Source organism: Gossypium arboreum, chromosome 12 (assembly GCF_025698485.1).
Source record: "Gossypium arboreum isolate Shixiya-1 chromosome 12, ASM2569848v2, whole genome shotgun sequence".
Taxonomy (NCBI): Eukaryota; Viridiplantae; Streptophyta; class Magnoliopsida; order Malvales; family Malvaceae; genus Gossypium; species Gossypium arboreum.
This window is the reverse complement of record NC_069081.1, coordinates 17522335-17546527: the sequence shown is the minus strand read 5'-3', so window position 1 is coordinate 17546527 and position 24193 is coordinate 17522335. Positions and strand designations below refer to the sequence as shown.

Here is a 24193-nt window from a genome sequence, read left to right as displayed (position 1 = left end):
ACTCTCGGGCTAACGACCACAAAAAACACACCTCAACCTTATAACGCCTCAATCTTATCTAATTATTAGTTATTTATTAATGCCGAAGCAAATTATAAGCCAATTTTAAATTTTTCTTAGGTAATTTAACCTAATGGCATTTTCGTTGTTTTACCACCTATGGTAAAACTAACCCGATTTTAGATCTAAGTCTTTGCTTACCTTTTTTTAGTCAAAATTATGCAATCCTAAAAATTTCAGCTTAATTTGAGTTCGTTTACTATGTCTAATTCAATTTTATTATTAGAGACTAAATTGTAACAAACAAAAAACTATCAGGACCTCTTCCAAATTATAAATTAAGTGTGTTTCAGTCAAATTTTACCCATTACGAGACTAATCCTAAAATTTTACCAAGTTTCCTTATCATCTAAGGCTCTAATTAGACTAATTAGTTTTCAAGACTAAATTGTAACTTAAACAAATTAGAATGTCAATTTAAAAAGATAAAAATTCAAACCCCCAAAACCCATACGGCCATGTCCCCCAGACCATGTTTCATTAATCGACCATGCTCGCATTGTGAAAAACTTGTAGGCTGATTGCACACGCCCGTATGGAAATCCCACACACCCGTGTGTGATAGCTCCAGTCTCCACATGCCCGTGTCACTTACCCACACGCCCGTGTACAACCCTTCACACGTATGTGGATAGGCTCGTACCCATGTGAAAACCACTGCAACTATTTTTGCTAAAAGCTTATTTTAAAACCCGATTTCCCATATTTTAATGGCCAATTAAACCCAATTTAATGACCATTAATTAACATACATATACATACACCTTCAATTGAATTTATTGACATCAATTAAGCCTCAATTATATAGAATTAGGCAATCAATTTCATGCATAACAAACACCAAATAAATCAATCAAGTGGCATACCTTAGTCGCTAGTAAACCATTCTATGGAAGCTTCATTTAAACAATTGTTAGTATAAATATCATGCCTCACACATCGTGTTACCAATCACCGTGTTATCAACTAACAATACACCGTAAATTATTCAATAATTAAACTCAAACATGCCTCAAAGTTATTATAAAACCGTCCAAAATAAAATGTCCAATATCCAAAGTCCAATTACAACCAAAATTAAATTAATTTCTAGAGGATCCACAATGCCCGATTACAGTCTCTAAAACATGTACGAAGCCTAAATCTCTTGGAACTCTCTTGCTTGGCTCCTCAGCTTCTCTAGCCCGACGATTATCTGCACGAATTGTGAGGGTGTGAGCTTTAAAAAGCTCAATATCCAAATCATGCTTAAATCACATCCAATTAATCACCAATTATCAGCCATAATAAAGAAACAGGTCAATTTAATTTCCATATACTTTATCAATATTAAGAATCAATTATTCATAGCTTACCAACATCGAATGATATAACAATAATCACACATAAATATATTGGCATACACTTCTTATGGCTTAACCGAGTGATCATACATCGGATAAACGGATCTCCGAACTCTCACAAATATCAAATACAGTCCATCAAGTTGAGTGGGCCGAAACACACGCTCCCTTATAGCGCCTCAAATAACCCAATGAATGGAGACTCATGCTCAACACTCCCTTATCTACTCTAAACAAATCAGTCCATCTAGAGTCTTATACTCACAATGCCACAAATAAAGGTGAGTACCCACAAATCCTATGGCATGCCAACTATATCTAATGGATCCACCATGCATATTGCCAATATATTCAGTCAAACATAGCATATAACTCAGTCATTATTATGCTCAGTTTAATGTGACAAAATGCTTATGTGTAACATTTAACATAACTATTTAACATCTAATTAAATCAAGCATTTCATTTGCCATTTTCCAATGTTTAATTACCAATTGTATCACCAATATATCATAATCAAAAACTTCAGCAAACATGCTTTAATCATCAATATAATTAACCTAATTAAATTGCATTAAACCACCTAAATGTTTGTTTACTTACCATTATTCAATAAAAATTCAACTCTTGTACATATAATATAAATCTTGCAAATATCAGTCACTCAACCATAATTAATCAATTGAAATCATAAATTAAGTTACTAATTAAACATAAATGAAGGTTAATTTACCAAATCACCCTTAAAAACACTCACTACACAATTTATTCTACCACAATTTTGGGTGAATTGAACGAGTATTTTGAGAAGGAAATTGGTTGGACCTATTCTCTGATGATAGATCTTTAAAATCATGCAAAGAAAATGAATTTTAAAGCTTTCTAATCTGATTTAAATGTGTGAAAAGTGGGCTAGATACATTAGTTTTAAAACTGAAACCACCCACCAGAAATTTAAAAATTAGGGAATTTGCCTAATGGCCACTCCTACATTTCCCTTACTTTACCATTTAATCCTTTCCCTTTAAAATTTTGAATTTTAAGGTTTATTTCCCTTTACAAGTATGTGGAGAAGAGTTATGTGCAGGCTCATAGGCGCGAGTTTATAAGTTTAGTTCAATGTGAGAGATCTGTGGTCGGGTACGATGTCGATTTTCTGAGATTGAACAAGTATGCTCGAGAACTGGTTGGGACTGACTACGGTTTGTGGAAGGTCTGTGATATGATCTAAGAGTTCTAATAGCTCCCCAATGGGAGCGAGTGTTTGCAGCCTTGGTTGATAAAGCAAAGATAGCGAAGGAGGTTAAGCATACTGAGCGCGAGAGGAGAGACCAAGAAAGAGGCCAGAGTAAGGTTAATAGGGATTCAAGTCCCTCTAATTCTGTTTAGCGCCCCAAGGAACGGGTGAAGTTTGATGGGCCTCCGAGGACTGAGGCTCCAGCTACATCAACAAAGATTCAGACCTGTAATGACTACGTGAGGCGCCATCCGAGTGAGTGCTAGAGGAAGATAGGGGCTTGTATTCGGTGTCGATCGATGGAGCACTATGCCCGGGACTATCCTCAGCGATCTGATAAAGTGCAAGCTCTTGTACAGGCTCCAACTTCGGGCCCCGTTCAGCCTATAAGGGTAGCTCAGCAACCACCTAGGGGTCATGGTATGGCCAGCAATGGTAACGATTATGGTTGAGGCTAGAAAGCACCAGGCATAAATACAGTTCAAACTGAGGCACCGCGAGAATAGAGACGACCCCGATGTTATAGCGAGTACATTCTTTATTCATATTATTCCATACTTTGCTCTGATTGATATTGAGTCTACACATCCATATGTATCTAGTACTACATTTGTGAAATTCAGTATTTCTACTGAGTGTCCTGCTAGAAAGATTTATGTAATTAGTCTGTTGGGTTAGTCTGCCCTAGTTGACAAAGTATATAGACGAGTTTTCTTTGGAGATTCATGGCGTGGTATTTTTGGCTAACCTGATGGAATTTTCGTTTGGAGAGTTTAATCTGATTTTGAGAATGGATTGGCTTATGGAACATCGGGTCAGTTTAAATTATGCCTCTAAGAGGGTTACTTTGAGATTTGATGAGGGTAGCAAGATCATTATGATCGGCGAGCATCAAGATTACCTTTCTAATGTAATCTCCACTCTTGTAGCTGAAAAGCTAGTTCGGAAAGGTTGCAAAGCATATCTAGCCTTTGTATCTAGTTCTAGTTTTGCTAAGCTTTCTGCCAAAGATGTAAGAATTGTGAGAGGCTTTCCGAATGTATTCCTTGAGGAGTTGTTTGGTGTACCTCTAGACAAAGAGGTTGAATTCGGTATTGAGCTGTTACTGGGTACAACTCCCGTGTCCATTGCTCCTTATCGCATGGCACCAAAGGAGCTTATAGAGCTAAAAGCTCAGCTTTAGGAACTTCTCGATTGAGGGTTTATTCGACCGAGTGTGTCTCTATGGGAGCACCTATTCTGTTTGTTAAGAAAATAAATGAATCTATGAGAATGTGTATAGATTATTGTCAGCTGAATAAGTTGACGGTAAAGAATAAATATCGACTATCAATGATTGATGACTTGTTCGATCAGTTTCGTAGGGCGTCTATATTCTTTAAAATTGATCTCCGTTCTGGTCACCATCAGCTTAAGATTAAGGAAATCGATGTCTATAAAACTACTTTCAGGACTCGTTGCGAATATTACAAGTTCCTAGTTATGCCTACAACAACTCAATTTAGACCCTAATCGGAATAGTAGTTTCAGAACCACAAATCTGTAATCATAAAATTATTTTAATAATATTTTTGGTGTTTACAGCATGTGAATTAATATGTGTGAAAGTTTTGTATGAAAATTTTATCGTTTGTGTGCTCAATTTGCAAAAAAAGACTTAATAGTGTAAAATGCAAAAGTGACTCGCTAATTGTTAAAGTGTTATATTGCTATGGCTTTTATTATGTGGGGCCTTATGTTGTAATTTAGCCATTGAACATTAGCATGGACGATAATGGACTTAAATTATATGATTTTTATGTTTATTTATAATGGTTAAAATGGTAAATTATGCGTTAAATAATAAATAAATAAAACAAAACATTAAAAAGGCATGCATTATCATCTTATTGTTGGCCAAATGTGAGAAGAATAAAGCCATGGATGAAGCTTTGAATGTTCAGCACTTTTGAAGCTAATTTGGGTATGTATTTTACTCGGTTTTTGATAATTTTTACATTTTTGAGGTCGTTGTTTCTTAAATTAGCTAGCCCATGCTTTAATTTTTGGAATTGATGAAGAATTTGTGATTTGCCATTGTTGATAGCTTGAGGTTTTTGTGTTTGATAATGAAAAATAAATATGTGTTAATAGATTTTTATATTTAATTAAGCGATTTTTAGTAAAAATGCCTATTTGGGATTAAATTGTAAATTTTATAAATTGAGGGTCAAATTTTGAAATAAATGAAAGAAATGGTTTGCTAGGGACCTTATTGAAATTCGGCCAAGCATGGGTGTGGTCAAATTTTGAATATTTTGTGTTTTGTCAAATAGGGACTAAATTTCGAAAAATGTGAAATGTCAGGGGGTAAAATGAAAAATTCCCAAATTATGTATTTTTAGATGTAATTGAATGAATATGTTATTAAACAAGCCAAATTTGTATTGAATTAGATCAAGAAATCAGAAAATCAGATTTGGATCGGGGAAAGTTGAAAATTGTCGAATAGTCGTTCCGGTCCATTCGTGTTAGTACGAGGTAAGCTCATAAGTCAATAAATGTTGTTAAATTGAAATGTATGTGCATTATATGTACTGAATTGAGTTGTAAAGAAATATATATGTGATGCCGAATTGAATCGAGCTTTGGAGAATCTGTTCCGATCATGGATTGATTGAATATGTGAAATTGAAAAAGTTTCGATAATGTGATGATGTCTGAAAAGTCCTGTAAAAACCATAGGAATAGTTAGGATACATATGTCATGACATAGGATTTCGATATGTGTTATCATGTAAGACCATGTCTGGGACGTTGGCATCGATTTGTGATTTACGTGTAAGACCATGTCTAGGACATTGGGATCGTATATGATTTCGTGTAAGACCTTGTCTGAGACAGTGGCATCGATATTTGATTATATGTAAGACCACGTCTGGGACGTTGGCATTGTACCAGCTTATGAGCTATTCAAGTATCCTTATTGATTCCGAACAAGTCAATGGCCATTCTGAGAAATGAATAACTATGTGAAATTGTATCTGATTCAAGTACGTGTATTTGTTTATGAAATTCAGAAATGAAAGGTGAGTATGTATTATATGACCATATGTGAAATATATGACAATGAATGATATAAATGTATATAAATGAATGATGTGTTATATACGCTTGTTATATAAAATTGTGGTCCTATGTTTTGGACATGAGATTTATGAAACATGAAACATGGCTTTGATGTATGATTGCTTGGTTCTAAAACTTGAGCAGATAATGAAATTAAAATGGTTGAGTTAGTATATGCTTTGTATGTAATATATAATTAGTAAAATAAAGTTGATCTTGGTTGGCTATATGATTCATGTATGTGAATTTGGTTTATGTGAATAAGGGAATTATGGATGTAAGAGTTTGGAAGTGTTTATAAAGAAGTTGATATAACTTTATGTATGATTTGTAATAAATGACCATTTGGTTGGCGATGTAATGAATATGTGCAAGCTTGATTTATATGATTGAGCTAATGGTTGTTATTCGAATTTGAAAGCATGGTTATACGTTCATTGATAAATAAGATAAGTGGAGTTATTTAATGTGGTTATATGAATTTACGAGTACAATGAATGCATATGTGATTGCAAGTTGTTAAATTTGGTTTAGTGATATTGGTTTATAAATATCATTGAAATGATTTATTTGCTTATGGCTTACTAAGCTTCCAAAGCCTTCTCTGTGTGTTTTTCCTATATCTATAGAGTTTCAGAGACTTACTCGGGTTGGAAGTTGTAGGAGACGTCATCACACTATCCGGTTATCGCTTCGAAAAATAAAAGCTTTGAATTTTGGTTATGTGGCATGTATAGGCTAGTTTTGATATGGTCTGTTTTGATTTGAGTATATATATTGCCATACGAAAATGGCTTAATTATGATGCTAATATTGTGTATATTTGGTTATGTATTGAGCTCATTTTGGGAAGTATGATTCATGGTTTATATGTATGGTGTAATTGGTTATATGATTCAGCTTGAACATTGAGGTGAAATATTGGATGTATTTTCGACTTATGGTTCATATTCCTATAGGTAAAATGATGAGTATAACATTGATGATGCATTAGTTATTTGAATACGGTTTGAAAAGGTAAATAATGTGATATATTTAGATATATATATATATATATATATATATATATATGTATATGGCCAAGTAAAATGGTTATTTTGGTATGTTCATAGTTGAGAATTTGGTAATGTTTGATATGTGATTTTGGTATGTTTTGGTATAGAGAATGAATGTGAAATTGGTTAATGATATTATGGATTGATTAATACATGTATGGAGTTGAATTTGACTGAAAATGTTGCATATATGGTGCTTGATTTTGGACTTGTAGGGAAAACTCAAATGGGTGGCAAATTAGCCTTGCAAATGGTCTATAATTGCCTACACAATTGAGAACACGGGCGTGTGTCTCGACCGTGTCCTTAAATGTTTAGTTTCAAATCAAGTCAGACTTGCACACAGGCCTAGCCATACGGACGTGTGCCCCTGTTTAAAGAAATATTTTCAAAGTTTCGTAAAAAAAATTGTATGTGTTCGGTTTAGTCCCGACCCCTTCCTAATGCATTTTTAAGGTCTCGTTGACCTAAGAAAAGGACTTTATAATGATATTTGACTATGATATGATGATGTATAATTTATGATTGTGAAGTGGTCACAAAATGTTCTGATATGTTCGGTAATACCTCTTAACCCTAATCTGACGACAGATACGGGTTAGGGGTGTTACAATGCCTTTTAGGTTGATGAATGCTCCAATTGAGTTTATGGATCTGATGAACCGAGTATTTCAGCCATATCTAGATCAATTTATAGTAGTCTTTAGTGATGACATCCTAATTTATTTAAAGAATGAGAATGACCATGACGAGCATCTTTGAATAGTTCTACAATGCTCTGTGAAGAACAGTTGTATGCTAAGTTTAGCAAGTGTGAGTTCTGGTTGCAAGATGCTACCTTTCTAGGGCATGTTGTGACTGCCGAGGGGATCTGAGTTGATCTCAAGAAAATCGAAGCTGTGATATAGTGGAAATAGGCGAAGAATGTTTCTAAGCTTTGGAGTTTCCTAGGTTTGGCACGTTACTACTGAAGGTTTGTCTAGGGGTTCTCTCTTATCGCAGCTCCCCTAACTAAGTTTTTTCGTAGGAACAGTCCATTGGTGTGGTTTGATGAGCAATAGGAGAGCTTCGAGAAGCTCAAGTTCGTTTTAAAGAAGGCACCTATTCTGGTACAGTCTGGGTCTGGTAAGGAGTTTATTGTGTATAGCGATGCTTCACACATCGGTTTAGGGTGCGTTCTGATGTAGGACGATAAGGTAATAGCTTGTGCGTCCCAACAGCTTAAGTCGCACAATGGCAACTATCCTACGTATGACCTAGAGTTGGATACAGTTGTCTTTTCTCTAAATATCTAAAGGCACTATCTATTGGTGAGAAGTGTATCATCTACACCAATCACAAAAGCCTCAAGTATCTGCTAACTCAAAAGGAGTTAAACCTTATGCAACGTAGATAGGTTGAGTTGCTTAAGGATTACAACTGCACAATAGAGTACAATCTCGGTAAGGCAAATATTATGGCCGATGCTCTTATTCGTAGAGCAATAATCGATCTAAGAGCGATGTTCTCTCGTCTGAGTTTGTTCAGTGATGGGAGTTTGCTAGCTGGGTTACAGGTTAAACCAACCTGGATTAATCAGATTCGAGCCAAACAGGTGAGTAATGAGTCTTTGATTCTACGTTTTCGTCAAGTTGAAGCAAGTGAAACTTTTGATTTTAGATTGAACAGCAATAGGGTTCTATGTTTCAGGGATTAGATCTATGTGCCTAACGATGTGGAGTTAAGGCAATTGATTTTTCGGGAAGCACATTGTAGCCCTTATGCTATCAATCCCAGTGGAAATAAATTGTATAGGAATATCTGAGAGCTCTTTTAGTGGCCTAGTTTGAAACGAAAGGCTACTGTCTGACATGTTAGAAGGTTAAGGCTAACCATCAGTTGCCTTCCGGTCTATTTTCGGTTAACATTCCCCTGTGGAAATAGAGCATATAACGATGGACTTCATTCGTGGGTTGCTTTCGATAGATTATTCACTTCAGAAGCTAGCTAAGTTGTATTTCTCTAAAATTATAAGACTTTACGAAGTTCCAGTTTCGATTATTTCTGATAGAGATCCACATTTTACTTCCTAGTTTTGAAAAAAAATTCATAAGGTTTTAGGCACCCGATTGGATTTCAGTACTGTGTATCACCCTTAAATTGAAGGATAGTCTGAGCGAGTCATTCAAATTCTGGAGGACATGTTCCGGAGCTGTGTAATTGACTTTTGAGGTAGTTGGGAAGAATATCTACCGCTGGCTAAATTCGTGTATAATAACAGTTTTCAATCTAGCGTTCAGACAGCACCTTACGAGGCTTTGTATGGTCCTAAGTGTCATACTCCTCTACATTGGGCCAAGTTAGGTGAATGTCGGGTTTTGGGTCTCGAGTTAGTTTCTGAGATTGAAAATATTGTTAAACTAATTCGAGACCGTCTAAAGGCAACTTCTGACTAGCATAAACCGCATGCAGATTTAAAGAGAAAAGATATTGAATATTCTGTAGGTGATCAGGTGTTTTTGAAAGTGTCTCCGCGGAAAAGGATTCTCCAATTAAGACGTAAGGGCAAGTTAAGCCCGAGGTTCATTAAACCTTACCATATTCTAAAACATGTCAGATCTGTCACCTATCAATTAGAGTTACCTCTTGATTTAGAACGAATTCATGATGTATTCCATGTTTCTATGCTGAGACGGTATCGGTCTGACCCCTCTCATATTGTCCCTGATGAGGAGATTGAGGTAAGACTGGATTTGACATTTGGGGAGGAACCTATTCAAATTTTGGACCGAGACGAAAAGGTCTTGAGGAGAAAAACCATACCTCTTGTTAAGGTTCTGTGGCGGAATCATGGTACTGAATAAGCCACTTGGGAGCCTGAGGATTCGATTCATCATCAATACCCTTATCTGTTTGAGTTAGGTAAATTTTGAAGACGAACTTTCTTTTAGGGGAAGAAAGTTGTAATGCCCCAAAATTTGAATGTGTCTTTTAACGTCTGTTAATAATTAAGTCTTTATATATGTGGTTAAGTGTTCTGTTTATATGTTCGAGGTCAAGGGTTCGATTTTCACTGTTAAAAAGTTTTGTGATTATGTTTTTAAATTGACTTAATCTCTATCCTTAAACTATTGACTTAAGTTTAATCATGTGTAATTCTGTGTCAAGAATGAGCCTACTGGTTCAATGGTTAAGATTCTGTATACCTTCTGGTTCTGTGTTTGAGTCTCTGTGTATACGCTAAGGAAATGTTTTTGCTACTTGGTAAAATTGTTAGCTATAACTTTCCTGAATTAAATAGTTTTTTTAAACAAAACGTTTCTTCTTTCATACTCTTATCGTTCTTATCCTTCTCCTCTTTCTTTCCTTCTCTTTTCTTTTTGTTGTTTCTGTAAACTATTACTGGGTTGAATTAGGAGTTCTACGTTACACTTTGTGTCGATTGGAAGGTTATTGTGTAAGTTCCACTTGTGATTCTCTTTTGTTTTAGTGAGTTTTAGTTTACTATCGTTCGTTTTGTCAAAATGGATTTTCTGCTTGTGTTTGTTTGAATTATTTGGTTAAGCATCCGATTAGTTTCCTGTTTAGGCGAGGATCCTACAGAAGACGTTCCTCCAATACATTAGGCTTATTTTTCGCTTTTTCGTGCAAGGTGAGTGATGAACTTTTTAGTTGGGGTTGTGCCGAAGCTTTTGACATAATTTTGAGTTTGTACTTGATTTCTAGTAATCGTTGAGAATAAAAGTGTAATCAGTCACTGAATTATCATTTTTAGGTTCTAGAATCACTTCGGTTGTTCCTATGACAAATCTGTATCAGGTGTGTAACGAAAATCCATTTTTCTGAAATTTTTGAACGCTGGAAAACATAGTTGTTAATGCCACACGACCGTATGCTATGCCATGTGGGTCACTGTTTACAAAATAGGGTCACATGGGCTAAGGACACGGGCATGTGTCCAGATCGTGTAACTCACTGTTTGTGCATTAGAGTCATACAGTCCAAAGACACGGGCATGTGTCCAAACCGTGTAACTCACTATTTGTGCATTAAAGTCAAACGAGCCAAAGACACAGGCATGTGTCCAGGCTGTATGAGAGATATTTTGAGATTTGAGTCATGCAGGAATGTGTTAGGTCGTATACTGGACCAAGTAACTCACTGTTTGGACCCACACGGTCGTGTGCCAGGCTGTGTATGACATTAAGAGAGCCACACGGGCGTCTGCTAGGCGTGACATAGGCTAGCCACCCAAGCCATGTGAATCCACACAGGCGTGTGGGCCAAATTGCTGAAATTTTTCCTAGGGCCATAAAAGTCATTCAAATCGAACGTAGACATTCCGTAGGGTCTGTGTGATTTGAATTAGACTGTATAACTTAATATCTAGTGTTCTGAGGTTAAATGATTGATATTTTGTATGTATAATTGATGTGATAACTGTTAATGATAATAATCTGTATCATCTGATCATGAAGTGTATCTGGTTAACTATATGTACATCTTTGATATTTGATATCTATAATCTGCATTTTCATTGGGTGAGATTGGTATAAAGAAGGAAGTGCTGGCAGTTTAATGATCTATCGAATTGGGTGGCTAAGCCACAAATTTGTGTCTGATTCTAGGGATTTATCGCATACCTATCTAACAGCTAATTTGTAATCACTCGAAAATGCGTCATACCGACACTAATTCGTGTATAGGACTGGATGGGTACTTGGTACCCTATATGGTATGTTGGGATGGTTAAAGATGGTATGTAGCGGATGGGGGTAGGCACCTTATCTGAACTGTTACGATAATACTGAGCATCCTCTATTTCTGATTCTGTATCTGAGTTTAGGAAATTACTGTTATATGTATATTGATGTCTTGCTTTATTATCTGTTACACACATTGAGTTATAAACTCATTTTGATTCTGATCTATTCTGCATCTATATATGATCTGTTCTACACTTTATCTAAACTGTTACGACAATAATGAGCATCCTCTATTTCTGATTTTGTATCTGAGTTTGGGAAATTACTGTTATATGTATATTGATGTCTTGTTTTATTATCTGTTACACACATTGAGTTATAAACTCATTCTGCTTATTGACAGAATTACAGGTAACTCGCAGACTTAAGAGGCTCGACGTGTCAGGAGCTCAGTCATTTTACTTTTCTAGATATTTTTCTGTTTATTTAAAATTTGAACTATCATGTGTTTTATTTTGAACTACGGTTCGTAAGCTTGGACTTCCATATTGGTTTGACTATTTAAATGGTTTCTGTTCGACGGAATTTAAATTACTTAAAGGTGGATTTTCCTTTATGTTTTGATGTAGCCTCTAGATTTGGTCTTATCGTCTAAGCCCGGTATGAGGTGTTATAGGAATTGCTTGGAAATCAGCTTCAATGGTGTTCTTCAAGTAATTTTTGTGCCATTCTATGACGGTTGTTGTCTCTTTTCTTGTTTTTAATCATTCATACATTCCTAAAGTGCCAAAAAAAAATTAAAAAATGGAACTTTTAGTTGTCAGTGCACATGGTTCCTAAAATCAACACCCGTGTGGCTCACATGACCATGTGGTTTGCCTGTGTGAAAGTCTGTTATCCGTGTGTAGCTTCCAAACTTCTCCAATATTCTGATTTTCGCTCATTTTTCACTCCTATTGTTCTCAAGTGCTCTATTAAGCTTCAAAACATAAACTTAAAGGATTAGGATTATATAATCCACAATTAACACCACGTAATCACCCAAAGATACATTAAGAATGAGACTAAAGTATATTACTTTTGACACTTATCATTTAGATAAAAGTAAATTAAAAAAACTTTTTTCTATTGATATTAAGATTTAATTTTTTTATTTGATTTATTTATATGTTGCGCTTAAATTTAAATTTAATATAATATAATAGAAATAATTTTAATTATACTTTTTATTAAAAATATTAAATTAAGTTTGGACTCATTACCGCTTAACTTGTATTCGCAACTTGTATTAGTTCGTCTTTAGAAAATATAAAATAAATTTCAAAGTTTGGGTATTGTTAAGTCGAGATTAGACCTGCTCATGGGTTAGGCCATTCAACCCGGCTTGAAAGCCAGCCCGAAAAGTGGGAGAGTTTGGGTAAAAATATAGACTCGAAAAATGAGCTTGGGCAAAAAAATAAAGCCTTTTTAGAAAACGAGTCTAGCCTCGAGTAAGGTTTTTTTGGCTCGAGCCTAGCCCAGCCAGGCCCGAATATGTAAAAAAAAATGCTTTTTTTAACTAGTTTATTGTTGTTTTTTACTGTTTTGTTTCAATTTCTTCTTTTTTCACTATTTTGCTACCATTTCATTATTATGTTGCTACTATTTTATTGTTATTGCATAACTCTCATTTTATTGTTAATTTTATTACTATCTTAGTCGCATTTGCTTATTAAATTGTACCTATCTTAGTGTTATATAGACACATTTGCTTATTAAATTGTACATATCTTATTGTTATTTAAGTATATATATTTTTTTAAATTTATTTTCAATTTGTTAGAAAACATCTATTTTAATGTTTTTAGTATTTTTAATATATTATATTTTTTTAAAAATAATATAAAAATTAATACGAACAAGCCAGACACAAGTTTTAGCATCTTTATTCCAATCAAGCTTAGATAAAATTTTAGACCCATTTTTAAATCAAGCCGAACTTAAGCCTAGCAAATAGACTTAAAATTTTAGTCCATCCCAGCCCCCAGCCCATGAGCACATGTAGTCGAAATGGAACACATGTAGTCGAAATGGAAGATATGAAGTTAAATTCAAATATTGTAATACTTAAATAGCTCTGTGTCGTATCAAATTGACACTTGAAGTGAAACATTAAAATCAAGCTCATTTTTAAATAATAAACAAGGCTTATTTTCAGAAACGTTTGGATCAAACCAGGGAGAAAACAAGGCCTCAGTAGATAGATGGGATTAAAAAAATCATCTCTGATTTTAGAAACAATTCTTTGCACATTTACGCCCAAAAATTCAAAACAATCAAAAGCTTGGACGAAAAGGAAATTCCACAGCAGACCCTTTCATTAATGGTAAGTTTAACTACGTTTCAACAAAGACAAACAAGGTTTTTATAGCAAACCTATGTTTCCTCTAGTCTATGGCCTTTCAGATAGCTACAGTCTAACAATTCATGGCCCTTTGAATTTATCATCTCAAAGATGCAAACATCACCAATTTCCAAGTTCTGTTCTTCAGCACAAGTCTTCCAACCATTTGTAACCTTTTTGGTACACTTGGTTTATGGGTCCCTTGGTCTTGTAGATATAGCTGCAAAAGCAGAAGTTCATGAAATGGTGCAATGTATGAATGTTTAAGCTCGATGCATATTTAAACTGACATAAAATCATACCCTTGCATTGAAGGATGGTATTCTTGCATTGAAGGATGGTATTTTGTAATTTATATTTTAGATTCTCCAGCTTCATCTTAGATTCATCAGGTATACCAATTTGCAATTCGTTTATTCGTGTCATAATTATGTTTAAATTATGTTTATATTCCTATAACTTTTGACAAGTTAATAATTTATATTTATATAAATTTTGACAAATTCATATATTCCAATTGTTTGTGTTCGAGGACATTGGAAATATACTTACTAGGTTTGACTTCCTCTTCAGCTTCTTGATATCCTGTGGTGGTGATTTGGGCAGCAGGGCTAAAATTTCCGGCATGACACTTGCCAAAATCATCATCAACTTCAACTTTCGGCACCAAGAAATCTTTAGATGCAACTTGACTGGCTATAGCATCATCAGCTGAATATATTAAAATAATACTAATCAATTATCTTGTTCGTGCTTCTTCTTCATGTCATGTTGCTTTTTGTATCTTGTTACTAGTTATTCTTTTTTCATATTAGTTCATGTTGTATCTAGCATTGTCAGGTTTACAGCCACGACAATGCAGATATACTTACTAGGATTAACTTCCTCTTCATTATCTTGAAGTCCTATGGTAGTGGGTTGGGCAGCAGGGCCAGGATTTCCAGCATAACAATTGCCAAATTCATCATCAGCTTCAATTTTAGGTACCGAGCAATTTTTGGATGCAACTTGACTGGCTTTCACATCATGAGCTAAATATATCGAAAAACATACTAATCAATATAGATTGAATCGGTCATTAATTTAACAATAAATCAAACAGATTCATACAAACCTTGCGGTGACACAGAAGAATTAGCTCCTGGTGCTGCTGAAAAGATGGAGACCTTGAATGAATTTTCATTGCGGTTAATCAGCTCAAAGACACATACATCACCAACTTCCAAGTTATTGTCCCGTGCAAAAGCCCTCCATGTATGAGAGAATTCAGCTTTATGTTGTCCACCAGTGACTACTTTAACAGCAAACTTGACAACCCAGGTTCGCCCATCAGAAACTCTAAGGATGGCTTCCTCCTTCTCTTCATCGAGATATTGGTTCACAAATTTGTATGGTATACTCTGGAGAAAGATAAGAAATCAAATAACTAAGAAGACAAATTTCACGTTTACTGATTTTTCATATTCCTAAAAGTGCCCATATCTTATGCAAGTGCTAGACAGTATTCGAGCATTAATACAACCTTCTAAAACTTACCAGGCTACATCTTATGGTCAAGTATCTGGGTTGCATTACAACCTTGAAAAAGGGGTTTTTAGATTTGAAATTACTGGCTTTTTGAATTGCTCTTGCTTTCTCATGGGGCGTTAGTGGTCGAATCGAGCAATGATGCTTAGACTCTGTGCTTCCCGGTATTGATGAGCTTACATTATCACCAATTTCCAAAGAGTTTATTCCACCTGATAAGTATCAACAAGAGAGTATATTCAAATCTTGGCATGATATGTGCTAACTAAATGCTTATTCAATAGTCATTTGGAGGGGGGAAATATATATTTTTATACATAAGCCCGTAAAGTTTGAACCCCAAATTCTGAACCAGTTCAGCCTGATATTATATCTTGTTAGACCCAACTTGAAAAAGTCAGATCAAAATAAGAAAGTTTGACAAAATTAGCAAATATTTACTCACCCAATGGAGAACTACAACTTGCATCTTGATGAACACGGTAAATAATTACTTTCAACATGATTTCTGTTTGCGAAATCAGCTCAAAGACACAAACATCACCAGCTTCCAAATTGTTGTCCAGCATAAATTGCCTCCAACCAATATGGATGGTTGCTTTTGTGTACTTGTTTCTGGTCATATAGCGCAAGTACTGAGCAGACCAAGTTCTCCCGTCCGAAGTGCAAAGTGTTAAATCACCAAGATCTCTTGTCAGGAACTTCATTGTAAAGTTCTTTGGTATGCACTGTTACCATTAAAAAAAAATTCAACATGCAAGAAGAAAGATGCTTGTAGTTTAACTCATCTTTACATAAGAACGCATGGTTTCATATGAAAGTGAGTGTCACCAAATGCAAAAACAATCTCATCATGTCATTATATAGCAGGTTTCAAGAAGCATTTTACCATTTTTCGACCAGGATTAATGTATGAAGGCTGCATTGTGACCAGGAAGAATGGATTCTCTGATTCAAAGGAAAAGGCTCTTTGAAGAGCTTTATCGTATTCGATGGCTCCAAATGCACGTCCATCTCTAGGAACCTTGGTTTTCAGGCCGCCTTCATCAGTTGACGCATCTTCACGATCTTTTCTATCTGAACGAGTTCTCTCATAGAATATCAACACAATTAAGGATCATAAAATAGCCAGATTTGGCAATATAAAAATTGCACTTACTTTTGTCCTTTTGAGCAGTTTTCAGTTTCTTTCGAGGCTTAGAACATTGTGATTGCGGTTTCTTCTTCCTAGTTTCCTTGCATGGAGGAGTCTCATACAAGGTTTTATCACAAACATCATCTTTAGCTTCTTCTTTGACGGGTTTTAGACTCACTTGATCTTCACTCTTGTTATCTTCAATATGGTTCTTGCATGGATATTCAACTTTAGAACATTGTGATTGTGATTTATTCCTCCTAGCTTTCTTGCATGGAGGAGTCTCATACAAGGTTTCATCATAAACACCATCTTTAGCTTCTTCCTTGACGGGTTTTAGACACAATTGATCATCACTCTTAGGATCTTCAATATAGCTCTTGCATAGATATTCTGTGTTAGAACATAGTGGTCGTGATTTCTTCCTCTTAGTTTCCTTGCAAGAAGGAGTCCCATACAAGGGTTTATCACAAACATCATCTTTAGGTTCTTCCTTGACAAGTTTTAGACACATTTGATCATCACTCTTCTGATCTTCAATATGGCTCTTGCATGGATATTCAATCTCTGATGCACTCGTATCAAATATGAGTACCAGAAACTTGCCATTACCTTCATATTTGAAAACCAGGAGATGCCCATACTTGAGAGAGAAATACTCAGAAAATTCTTGCCATCCATTTTGCAACCAAACAATACCATCAGATTTTGTCAGCTCAACATGCCATGTATCACCACTTGGAACAGTTAATAACACCGAATTTGATAACCCATTTCCATATTTTCTCACAAACTTTCCAGGAATCTCCTGTTAGAAAGTATGCAAACATCAGAAACTTAGAGAGATGGCAGAAAATTTTCGAACAAATAATAAGAAATATTAGAGAGAAGAGAAGAAGGCTTACAAGCTTCTTATCTCGAATATTGGCATCTAAAATGATCTTGAAGAAATGGGGTGTCTTTGGTGTAAACATGGAATTGTTATTCTCCTTCTGGCTGCAAGAATTTGTAACAAATCATTAGTGAACAGCTAAGGAAATGCTTGGTTTTTGTGTTTCATGGATTATATACATAAATAGCTTGGTGTGTTGCTCAATTAATTCCAAGCTAACCAATTCAAGGGTTTGCTTAAACCAATGAATATTATCTTATGATCTTGTTGAATACTCGAATACTGACAAATAATAGAGTTCAATATTATTTTCTTTTCTGACTAATAAATGTAAAATCAATAAAAGAAAAGTTATAGAAAATTCCGATCAAAACAATTTTCCTTTTTGTGCATTGCAAAACAAAAATATAAGTACATTAAATGTGTGTATGATCAAATATGCCAAATTCAAAAAATTCTGAAACACTCTGGGTTTTATAGTTGTCTTTACCTAAAGGAAATGCCTAAGCCACGCTTTTAACAACACTGATTCAAATTACCACTAATGCAGGGTTCAAGGTAGAAGTCTAGCAATGAATGATCAATTAAACTCAGAGAATTAAACTAAAAGAATGAACCCAACAATTCAATGTTTGCTTTCTCAGAACGAAATAAGGTGGGAATATATACGAAAGATTCAATTGTAATGAAATTTAGAAGATGAAACTGAAGTTTGAAGCTACATGAGAATGTACTAATTTAACAATATAAAGTTGAAAGCTGAAAGTAAACCCTGACCAAAAGATTTTGGCATTCCAAACTTGATCTTTGAAGTGGCAGTTGAGAAAACGAAGCTTTGGGTCTTCGGTGTTAAGATCTTCCAGGGAGATTACGAACCATAAATCTTCAAACCTTGATTGAATTTCGACTGTTTGAGATTTTTTATGTTGCACCAACAGTAGTAAAACAACGGCAGCTAGGTTTTCTTCTTCTTTTCTTTTTTTTTTTTTTCCTTTTAGTTTAGACACTTTCTGCTTTTTATTGGTTTTTTCTTTGGTTTAATTACAAATTTCATCTCTTTATTTTATAAAATTGAAAAATTAATCTTCTTTCTTTATGAAAATAATCTATCTTTTGATTTGCCTGGTTAAAATATTTAACAAAAACTGAGACATTATAAGTAAAGTTGAATAATACTATTAAATTTGGTCATTAAATTATTTATCATTGATATGTAAGAACTTAATAAAATTAGTTATTCGATTTACCAAATATTAGACTAATAGTTTTGGGACCAAATTCTAAAATTTAATTTCTTAATTTCCATAGGAGAGAGTTCAAAATTAGACTTTTTTTTTTTGTTCTTTTAAATGATCTTTACAAATTGTAATTTGTGTAGGATTTTAAATGTGTGTGTGTTTTTCTAATGTATATATAGTAAAATATACTAGTGGTAACTAAATGAAAAAAATTTATTTTTTTAACGATAGAGCTTTAAATGATTGTTTTAATGCGCCACTTTAAGGGAAAAAAAGTTATATTTTTTCCTTAGATTTCAATATCCATTGATAAAAAAAAAAAATTTGTTGATTGGACTAGTCTTTAAAGGCAATAGGGTTGGGACGTGGAGACGGAAGCTGTTAGGACTTTAATAACAAAAGAGTAGCAATTTTGGGTATAATAGGAATATAATCATCAGAATTAAGGTCAAACATTGATGTTGAGATTAAAAAGAATCCAAAAAAAAAAAAAAAAGTTTGGGTGTGCCACCTCCATTTTTATCAAATAGTGTTGAATATATTGAATCTAATAACCCATTTGAGATGAGACCATTATGAAATAATCAGGGCTTACATCTTTGGTTAACTCTTCTACTAAAAAAAAATACAAGGTGAAAACTGTGATGGTTCAATATCATATAATTTGATTAAAAAATTTTAATTTTTTATTATTATATTAAGAAAAATATTTTTGATAATATCTTTAATCACAATTTTTGACAATATTAAACTTCTCAAACTACACTTTTAAAAAATACTTTTTAATCATAACAACAATGGACAACCAGCTGTCGTCCACAACATCATCTCGAACTGTATCCCTAATTCCTTATCCTGTATCCTAATTCCTATCCTCTTGTACCTAAATATTCACTCCCCACTCTCACTAATATGAACCTCTCCTGTTTAAAGCTGAGATTATATAATGTTGGTTTGTCGCAATAAAATTCAAAGCTCCACATCTATAGTTACCCAATTACTGCAAACTTGTATTAAGCCCATTTGTCAAACAAATCATTAACTTCCACTTAACAAATATGGGAAAACACTTCGGTTCCTTCACCATAGTTTTTTTTCTTTTTTTTTCAAGCTTCTTGGGCATTAAAAATGAACTCCTTATGACATGACGTCCAAGGAAACTTCAACACAACTTTTCTACTTTATATAACTTAAGAAATATGGTAAGTTATATAAAGTTGGCACATGATATAGCATACAAATTCATACCGGTACACAAAAGAGATGGGTGCAATTATTAATAAGAGGTTATAAATCAAGGGACCTTTAGTTGTGAGTATCACAATCAGAACATATCAATCAATTTAAGGTTTTTAGAATCTTATTATTGGTTGAATGAATTAATTCATTGAATTAACAAGTTTGATCGATCCATTTAATTTGATTAATAAATTATTAAAAATTTAATTTCACTGGTTCAATGCCCTTCTTCAAACCAGTATCCTAGCCGATTTTCGATCTAACCAATCGATCTAATCCAATTCAAACAACCTTGATCAAAACTTTGGAGAACTAAATATAAATCATCATATTTTTAAAATACTGATAATAAAGTTAAAATAACATTTTAAAAGAACTTATAAAATTTAAATTGTTTTTGATATAATGTCTAGAATTGTTCATAATCTCTCCCAACCTATAAATAGAAAAATAAATTATTTTCAGCAAGTTCGAATCAACGTTCACCTACATTAACAACAATACCAATATTAACCAAGTTCAAACTCAATTAATTAATATAAAATTGTTAACTTTAAAAAATACATAATCTATAACATTACAACATTTATATATGTTGATTCATCGATAGGATTAAAGTGGATATGTTAAATATAGGATAAATTGGGCTAAACCCAAATAAATGCCCAAACTCAAGTGAAACCTAAACACCCATTTACTATTAAAAATTATTTCTATTACATGATTAATAATAACAAGGCGTTTAATTCACGAAATCTTATATTCATAATGATAATATATGATTTTATAAATATCATTATTATGTTCGATGTCAAACATGTCATAAAATTTTGGAATATAAAGATAATCTCAATTACATTATTAGACAACTATTATAGTTTTTAATTAACAGTGTTAAAATTAGTTTCTTATCCATATAATATTGAGTTCTAGTATGGATTAGATATGATATCCACCAAATCATGAATCTATGACATAAAACAAAACTTCCTTATTGGTGCATGGTATAAATGCATTTATCTTTAATTGTCATTCAATTTAATTGTTTTTTTTTGTGAAAAAATATATATATCCTCATGTATACAATGAACCCATTCATGGAGTCATCATTTGTAATTCTAAATCAATACACAATAATTTGATTTGCTTGTAAAGAAGATTTGATGTTAAAGCATGATCAGTTTGACCATATAGACTATTAGTCCCCTTAAGGGCCTACCAAATGTGCTTGACAACCTTGTATTACCCACAAAATGCTTCATGTTTTGGACAAGGAAGGAAGTTTCATGGAAATGCCGATGGCTACCTTTATGATCCCATCTGCATGATTGAATCATAGATACTAAATCCCACTCAAATAAGATTTGGTTATAATATAAATTTAAATGTTATAGGGGAAGGGAGTGCTTTAAGTGCATATATATAATCATGAATGTAATGTGTTAATGTCGGTGGGTGGGGTTTAATTTCCTGTTTGCCAGCTTGTTTTGCTCTAATAATCCAATGGATTAAGCAAATAACAAATGTATAAAAGAATGTTACAAAATCAGATCCTTGTCGATTATCGAATGCACATTCTCCTTATTTGTGGAAACTTCAAATATAGTTTTGCATTATTAGGATTTTGTTTGCTCATCATCTTTTAATTCAGTGAAAACTAGACATTTATTCAAATAATTGATTAAAAATTTTGGATTCGAATATCTTTTTAAAATATTATAAAAGAAAAGGAACCACATGAAGCTTCACAGGAAAGGACTGCATAGGACATATGTTCTCATGCTTCAATTATTAACCTTTATATTTTATAAATAGATCAACATCTTCTTAGATATTACTCAATGAATTAAAACAACAAAACTATGCATTTTTTTATACTATCAGCTTCACTTGTTTTTCGTAAAGTTTCAGACTTGACCGATCCAGTTTCTTGCCTACATTGATATAGAAAAATCCAATTAAATTATCATGGGAGGAATTTATAACTCAATATAACCAGCTATAGCCATTACAGCTCAAGTTGATCCCAATTCCATTACACGTGCACGTGTAAACGACGAATCAACGATTGAAACATGACAGACATGAAAATCCTGACATTGTCCACGCTTCATTCAAACAAAGACCAAGTCGCAAGCTTCGGTGAAGAAGCCCCCTAAAATACTAAAACAAGAGACAGTGAGCAGCGGGAAACATGGAAATGGGTGACGATGGCATAGCAGAGAAGGGAAAGGGAAGCTTTAGGCTTGATTTTGATCCCAAAACACGCCACCTGCTGTCTGGATTTGTCGGCCTTTACTCTTCCGGGGACTTTCTGTTCCACGTGTCTTTTCTCTTGCCATGCAACAATTTCATCCTCTTAAGCTTCCATGGGAGAATCGTGTATCGCCACGTTTCTCCCTTATTATTCTTCCTATTTTGCTCTATTTATCCAAATACCCTTCATTTTTCAATCTAATTACCCTTTCTATCACTTCACTTGTTTCCAATAGGTAAAATCAATGCCCTCTCCATTTAGCCATTATTGATTTTTCCGGTCTCCCAGTATTTCCATGTTTAAATTACGGTAGAGTTTTTATATTACGAGTTAGATTATATTTTTTAATTTAAAAATAATTAAATTAATTTTATATGTTAAATTAAAAATAAATTATTATACTTAACATGTCATGTGTACTTTATAATTGATACATAAAACTTAGATTTTAATAATAAAATTTGATAATAACTTATAACAAAAGAATCAATATAATCTTTAATTTATAATAAAAAATTTATTTTACCCATTTTTTAAAATATAAAAATATAATATAATATAACTCTTAATATAAAAACATTCATAATATTTTTATCATCTTATTAAGGCAGCCATATGTTTTAGTTCGGTCCCATTAACAACTTAGATTTGCAAACTCTATTAATGCTAGCTTTTTCAATGGTTATGAGATTAAAAAAAAAAAAGAGAACAGAAAGTGGAGATTCTTGTTTGGGTTACCACTTGGATGGTAATTTAGTGTTTTTCATGGCTCCAATTCGAACCCTTTTAAACATTTATGTGCAGTAGCCATGAATGGAAAGGTGCAGCAATCGATGATGATACCTTTAATTAAATTAGCCTCCATATCTCATCCCTCCGATATAATCAAACAAGTTTTTTTGAAATGATGGTGTTGGCAAACCCAATAGTCCCTGTCAGTGTAATATCATCTTGAAACCAGGGTTGATGTGTTTAAGACACTGATCCTCCGGCACTTATACAACCTGTCACCACCAACTTACAGGCTGGCAACTGTTCCCATAAAAAATGCTTATTACATATTTCCCATATCACGACAAAATCCTATGTGGTCCAAAATCCAAGGCCTCCCTTTTCTCCATTCTGATCTCTCATATATATAAACTCTCCCCCAAGCCCCTCCTTCCACTTGCCCCATTCACCACCAAAAAAAATAAAAAAATAAAAAACTAAAAATGGGTATTTGCAGTTCTTGCGATTCAAATCATGCAGCCACAGCCAAGCTGATCCTCCAAGATGGAAGATTACAAGAGTTTCCTTACCCTGTCAAGGTTTCTTATGTTTTACAAGGGAATCCCACATGTTTTATTTGCAACTCCGATGAAATGGACTTCGACGATGTCGTATCAGCGGTTGAAGAAGATGAGGAGCTTCAGCCCGGTCAACTTTACTTTGCTTTGCCCTTGAGTTGGCTTAAACATCCTCTACAACCTCAACAAATGGGTGCATTGGCTGTTAAAGCTAGCTCTGCTTTAATGAAAAGTAATAATGGTAGTGAAAAATGTGGGTGCAGATGTAAGTCTGTTACTCCTTTTCCCGTTCCAGAGGAGGTTGCTCGCCGGAAAGTTGCCTCCGGCGGCGGTGGCGAGAAGAGAGGGAGAGGAGGGAGGAGAAAGTTTAAGGCTATATTGAGTGACATTCCGGAATAGATAGGGTTATTTTGGCAAAAGAAGAGTGGTATATTTGTAAATAAGTAATGATGTTGAGGGCTTGTTACTCTAATCAATGGTAGAAATGAGAGGTGGTCGACCGTCTTCTGGATGTGTATAACCTTCAAACTTAAAATTCTAATCTCCCTTTACATTATGGATTTGCCAATGTGAGGACCGTGTTGCAATTTTACCCCTATTTGGGTCGAAAATGAATTCTACACAATATCCTGTCATTCATTAACTACCATTAAAATTATTAATTAAATTGATGGGAATTAAATAAATACTAATATTTTATTGACAAAATAATTTATTTAGGTTTTCAATTTTATAAAATAAAATT

At 33.8% G+C, this 24193-nt stretch overlaps 3 protein-coding genes across 3 annotated transcripts; 2 read left to right on the top strand and 1 right to left on the bottom strand.

Moving 5' to 3' along the window:
- Positions 1–2939: 2939 nt before the first annotated feature.
- LOC108477955 (uncharacterized) lies at positions 2940–3823 on the top strand. Its single transcript, XM_017780415.1, has 2 exons — positions 2940–3075; positions 3345–3823. Exons 1-2 carry the CDS (start codon positions 2940–2942, stop codon positions 3821–3823), a joined length of 615 nt encoding a protein of 204 aa, XP_017635904.1.
- Positions 3824–13737: 9914 nt separating this feature from the next.
- Positions 13738–18562, bottom strand: LOC108479849 (uncharacterized). Its single transcript, XM_017782670.2, has 10 exons — positions 18203–18562; positions 17439–17529; positions 16558–17341; positions 16288–16475; positions 15844–16126; positions 15408–15610; positions 14986–15271; positions 14744–14902; positions 14424–14582; positions 13738–14091 (listed from the first exon to the last, which is right to left on the bottom strand). The coding sequence occupies exons 2-10, from the start codon at positions 17505–17507 to the stop codon at positions 14063–14065; spliced, it is 2160 nt and encodes a 719-aa protein (XP_017638159.1). The 5' UTR covers positions 17508–17529; positions 18203–18562; the 3' UTR covers positions 13738–14062.
- A 4741-nt stretch (positions 18563–23303) lies between these two features.
- Positions 23304–23983, top strand: LOC108478752 (uncharacterized). The gene has a single exon (XM_017781217.2). The coding sequence runs from the start codon at positions 23374–23376 to the stop codon at positions 23845–23847; it is 474 nt and encodes a 157-aa protein (XP_017636706.1). The 5' UTR covers positions 23304–23373; the 3' UTR covers positions 23848–23983.
- The last annotated feature ends 210 nt before the right edge of the window (positions 23984–24193 follow it).

Bases quoted from the DNA above. Each gene is read 5' to 3' on its own strand.
- LOC108479849 (XM_017782670.2), bottom strand. From the start codon at position 17,507: ATGTTTACACCAAAGACACCCCATTTCTTCAAGATCATTTTAGATGCC. The intron at 15,272-15,407 runs GTAAGTTTTAGA...ATCTTTCTCCAG, and splicing joins TGACCATAAGATGTAGCCTG to AGTATACCATACAAATTTGT. The intron at 14,092-14,423 runs GTAAGTATATTT...CTGCTTTTGCAG, and splicing joins TGAAGAGGAAGTCAAACCTA to CTATATCTACAAGACCAAGG.
- LOC108477955 (XM_017780415.1), top strand. From the start codon at position 2,940: ATGGAGCACTATGCCCGGGACTATCCTCAGCGATCTGATAAAGTGCAA. The intron at 3,076-3,344 runs GTAACGATTATG...CAAAGTATATAG, and splicing joins TCATGGTATGGCCAGCAATG to ACGAGTTTTCTTTGGAGATT.
- LOC108478752 (XM_017781217.2), top strand. From the start codon at position 23,374: ATGGGTATTTGCAGTTCTTGCGATTCAAATCATGCAGCCACAGCCAAG.